General features: G+C 50.4%; 1 protein-coding gene across 1 annotated transcript in view; it reads left to right on the forward strand.

The window, feature by feature from the left end:
* The first annotated feature begins 3,511 nt into the window (after nt 1-3,511).
* The window catches only part of SLC7A9 (solute carrier family 7 (amino acid transporter light chain, bo,+ system), member 9), a 56,038-nt gene continuing 54,259 nt past the window's right edge, over nt 3,512-5,290 (forward strand). Inside the window, exons 1-2 of the mRNA XM_011995281.1 lie at nt 3,512-3,586; nt 4,638-4,835. Of these exons, the coding sequence (XP_011850671.1) occupies nt 4,749-4,835 (87 nt within the window). The 5' untranslated portion in view covers nt 3,512-3,586; nt 4,638-4,748. The remainder of the gene's footprint in view (nt 3,587-4,637; nt 4,836-5,290) is intronic.

Genomic DNA, 5,290 nt, shown 5'->3' on the forward strand with positions numbered 1-5,290 from the left:
CAGCCTGGGAACAAGAGACCCTGTCTCAAACACAGACCATCACAGGAGAAGGAAATACTGGGGTGCAGGACACAGCACCCCCAAAATACGACTGTAGGAGACCAGATATATATCACCCCAAATTATACTTCTTTGGAATATGTTGAGCTGGTTATGCTGAGAAACTGCAAACACAACAGGTGTATCTCTGAAAAGCTGCCCTTTGCAAAATAAATTTATGTCATGAAGGAAATCTACATTAGAACAAGTATCTGTACCAGGAGGAGACAACTTTTATTACCTGAGAGACTTACATCTGCATAACCAGACGACCTTTATTTGCCATGCATTTCCTCCCCTCACCATTCCATTACTCGTCCCTACCTGCCCCAGAAGCCCCAAGCCCCTAATCCTTATATAGCTCAGGATGCTCTATAGGGTTTAGTCATCTGGCCCTTCTTCAAGTCTCTTGTTTTGTGGGACTCTGTTGCATATACACATAATTAAAACCGTTTTCCTCCCATTGGTCTCCATTTGAAGCCCAACCAAAGAACCCAGAAGGGTGGAGGGAAGCATTTTACCCTCCCCAACTGAAACCAAATATGCACCAAATATAAGACAAAATGCAGATGGTGTGAAGATCTTCAACCTGCAAGCATTTTTGCAATCAGAAGGGAAAAGCACGGGTTGAAAGTGAAGGTCAAGAGTCTTTAGCAGAAACTTAAGAAATAGAGTGGTGAGCCAGGCGTGGTGGCTCACGCCTATAATCCCAGCACTTTGGGAGGCTGAAGCGGGTGGATAACTTGAGGTCAGGGGTTCAAGACCAGCCTGGCCAACATGGTGAAACCCTGTCTCTACTAAAAATACAAAACTTAGCCAGGCGTGGTGTCACACATGTAGTCCCAACTACTCGGGAGGCTGAGGGAGGAGAATCGCTTGAACCTGGCAGGTGGAGGTTGCAGTGAGCTGAGATCATGACACTGCACTCCAGCCTGGGTGACAGAGCAAGACTCAGTCTCACAGAATAAATAAATAAAATGGTAAAAAATGACAGTAGGATTTGCACTTTGGGAGGCCGAGGCAGGCGGATCACTTGAGGTCGGGAGTTTAAGACCAACTTGGCCAACATTGTGAAACCCCATCTCTACTAAAAATACAAAAATTAGCCAGGCATGGTGGTGGATGCCTGTAATCCCAGCTACTCAGGAGGCTGAGATAGGAGAATCGCTTGAACCCAGGAGGCGAGGTTGCAGTGAGCCAAGATTAAGCCACTGCACTCCAGCCTGGGCGACAGAGTGAGACTCCAACTAAAAAAAAAAAAAAAAATTGACAGCAGGGAGGTGAAACTTTAGCCACATGGCAGAAGCACTGGATACACAATGAACCAACAGTCTTCAAGAACTGAGGAAAATTTTGCTTTTTAAATCAAATCTGTATTATTTTCCATGAGGAAGAGCTTATGAGAATTACTTGAATACTTTCTGTGTATTCAAGGGAGGGAGAGGGTGGGACTGGGGTGAAAAACACAACTTTAAGAAACAGGCTTAAGAAATGCTCACCGTGGACCCAAAATGAACTGACGTGGAGGTTTCTGACTTAACAAAGGACCCTCACACCCCGACGTTCCAAACTCGGCCTTGGCAGAGGCCCAGGAAGACCAGTGGGCTGGTCCTGGACATTCATGGAACACGCAAGTTCAATGTGTTCCACGAGGAGGCGCCTGTTGCTAGCCCCGCTTTGCAGATTCAGATCCTGATCCTGGCAGTGCTGCCTGAGCCCATGTGGGTAGTGGGTGAGGTTGCAGGGCTGTCTGGTGTCTGGCCCCAGCAGGGGACCACTGCCCCACCCTGCCCTCCTCATGTGGTCTCCTGTCAGCCCGCCAGGAGCACTTTTCCCCAGGGAGTATTCTGTGGTGTTTTGCAAACATGGATGTGCCAGGTGCTATGATGAGGCTGCAGCATTAGGAGGAGTGATCCCAGCAAGCCTGTGGGCAGGTTCTGTCTGGGGTGGCAGGACCTGCCGCCAGCCCCTGGCTTCTACTCTCCAACCTCTCTGCTCAGGGCTCTGGGCATGGCAGGCAGGTAAACAGGCTGTGCCCTCCCAAGATGGGAGGTAATGAACTACTTTTTTTTTTTTGAGATGGAGTTTCGCTCTTTTTGCCCAGGCTGGAGTGCAATGGCACGATCTCGGCTCACTGCAACCTCCGCCTCCTGGGTTCAAGCGATTCTCCTGCCTCAGCCTCCTGAGTAGCTGGGATTACAGGCATGTGCTACCATGCCTGGCTAATTTTTTGTATTTTTAGTAGAGACGGGGTTTCTCCATGTTGGTCAGGCTGGTCTTGAACTCCCGACCTCAGGTGATCCACCCGCCTCGGCCTCCCAAAGTGCTGGGATTACAGGAGTGAGCCACCGCGCCCGGCCTGGAGCTGATGAACTTCTAAATCAGGTCCCTGTGCTCTGCAGACGGCTTTGAGAGAAACCTTTGCCTCTCTCAGGTCTGCTTGCCCCAAACTGTCCCCCAGAGACTCGCCCAGCTCCTTCCACCCCTGACCTTTGCTTCCATCCAATATCTGGGATGCAGTTAGGTTTGCCTCGAGGCAAAGCTACCAGAGTTTTGGCTGAAGATAACAGCTACAATGCTTCACACGCAGTGCTTATGCTGTGCCAGGCTGTCCTGCCTGTCTCATAAGGTGCTTCCTTCCCTATCTGAAAGGGCTTAGTGCTGACCTCTGAGGCTGCCGCCTGAACCAAGGTCCAGTCGCAGCGCGGGAGAACCTCTGCTCCCTCCCGGAGACATCCAGACCCTGGCAGCCCTGGATGGGGACCGGAGCTTCCTGGCCATGTGTTTCCTGTCCCCCCCCATAGGCCTCTGTTTCCCCGATGGGGAAGGTTTTGTGTCCCTTGTGTCTGATGAGCCAGGACATGGCTACGTGAACAGCACCACAGCCAAATCTGATGGGCATTTGGCCACAGCTGCAGGGAGGATGTGGGGGCCTGCATTGCCTCAGGCCTGCTCGTGGCTCCAAGTGGTGAAGCCCCATCACTGGTAAAGAGGAGTGGGACGGGCTCAACTGCTCTCACCTGCTCAGCCAGAGGCAGGCCCGGGGCTTGGGGGAATTTCCTGGGCGGGGAGGAAACTGACAAACAGCTGAGTTACACGCACACAGCAGTTCCTGTTTGAGCTGCCTGACTTGGGTTTTAAATATAGCCTATTAAAGCAATTAGAGAATTGGTTCCAAAGTTTACCTCCTCTGATTCCCAAAGATAAAAGAAGGCATAATTTATTTTATCTTTAGGTAAAAAGTGTAGATGATTTGGGACTATCTGGTTTTAAAAAAATAATCTGACCTAGACACAAATGAACAAAAACGGTTTTGGAGAGAAATTGGTCTGCCTCACCCTCCCCTTTTTGTGTGGCGTATCTAAGCTTCATGGCTAAAACAAAACCAAAAAAAAGGTGTTTAATAATTACCTTTATTGACCTCTGTACCTTCTGGACTTCCTTCACTCCTGGGCATAAGACATGGCCATTCCTAGGGTTGGACCGTGCAGGCACGGGCGGTCAGCTGCGCCGCAGCTTTTCCGGCTCCGCAGGGTCACGGAGGAAGGTAAGGTCCGTGGGTGATAGAAAGGTTCATGGCTCTCCTGGCCGGGGCCTGGACAGAGAAGTTATTTAGAGAGAGGGTACAGTGGTGCATGGTTACCTCCTAATTCAGTCTGGAACTGGGTTTCCTCGGCAATGTTTTCATTCCTTTCATCACTTAATGAAAAAGTACCTGGCCAGGTGCGGTGGCTCACCCCTGAAATCCCAGCCCTTTGGGAAGCCAAGGTGGAAGGACTGCCTGAGCCCAGGAGTTGGAGGCCAAAATAGCGAGACTCACGTCTTTACAAAAACAATATTGTACAAATTTAAAAAGTACAAAGAAAAAGTACCTGTATTGTACTGTGGCTCTGTGATGTAGGGGAGTGTCTTTAATCTTGGGAAGGAATTCTAAGACACACACTCCTTACCTGGACTTGATTCTGATAAATACATTTCACAATATTTTCATTTTTTAACTTTTTATATTTTATTTTTTTGAAACGGAGTCTCGCTCTGTGGCCGAGGCTGGAGTGCAGTGGCACGATCTTGGCTTACTGCAACCCCCACCTCCCAGGTTCAAGTGATTCTCCTGCCTCAGCCTCCTGAGTAGCTGGGATTACAGGCACCCGCCACCATGCCCAGCTAATTTTTTTTTTTTTTTTTTTCTTTTTTTGTGGAGACGGAGTTTCGCCATGTTGACCAGGCTGGTCTCAAACTCCTGGGCTCAAGTGATCCGCCCACCTTGGCCTCCCAAAGTGCTGGGATTACAGGCCTGAGCCATTGTGCCCAGCCCAGGATGTTGTTAAATATTTCTTTTAACTTTTGAAAAAAAAAATGAAGTTGGACCACGGAGGTAGAATAACTTTCAAGGCACAGGCACGTGGGCCAGAAGGCTCCCGGGGCCTGTCTGGGAGAAAGCTAAGCAAGCAGCTGAGCTTTGGAGAACAGCGGGGAGCTGTGTTCCCCTGCCTGGACAGTGTTAATGACTGACTTTGACTCTGGGGCCCAGCGCATGAGCCCTGCAGGACTGGCAGCGGCCCCCGCCTGTGGCAGTAACCAACACTGTGCTTTTGGAGCCAGCTCCCCTAGTCCAGGCCGAGCTTGCACTTGCATCTTGTTTGCTGCTGCTGAACCAAGATTCAGCTGTGCGCCTTCCTTGCAGTCTCCTGGAACCAGCAGGAGGAAACATGGGGGATACTGGCCTGAGAAAGCGGAGAGAGGATGAGAAGTCGATCCAGAGCCAAGAGCCCAAGACCACCAATCTCCAAAAGGAGGTAAGGCGGTCTCTGGCGGGGCGGGCCCTTTGCAGGTTAGGCAAGGGCGTCTGAATGAGGGGCGCAGGCGGTGAAATCCGGGCCGATCCCTAGTGACACGGCAGAAGATGTGCTCTTTGATTTGTGAATTACATCTTTAAAGGGACAATCTCTGGACCTACTTCTTTCCCCTCTTTCCCTCTCACCAGGGAACTCTGTATATTCTTTTTTTTTTTTTTTTTGAGATGGAGTGTTGCTCTGTCGCCCAGGCTGGAGTGCAGTGGCACCATCTCGGCTCACTGCAACCTCCACCTCCCCGGTTCAAGGGATTCTCCTGCCTCAGCCTCCTGAGTAGTGGGGATTATAGGCGCCCGCCACCATACCCGGCTAATTTTTGTATTTTTAGTAGAGATGGGGTTTCGCCATGTTGGCCAGGCTGGTCTCGAACTCCTGACCTCAGGTGATCCTCATACCTC

This window comes from Mandrillus leucophaeus, unplaced genomic scaffold (assembly GCF_000951045.1).
Source record: "Mandrillus leucophaeus isolate KB7577 unplaced genomic scaffold, Mleu.le_1.0 Scaffold48, whole genome shotgun sequence".
NCBI lineage: Eukaryota > Metazoa > Chordata > Mammalia > Primates > Cercopithecidae > Mandrillus > Mandrillus leucophaeus.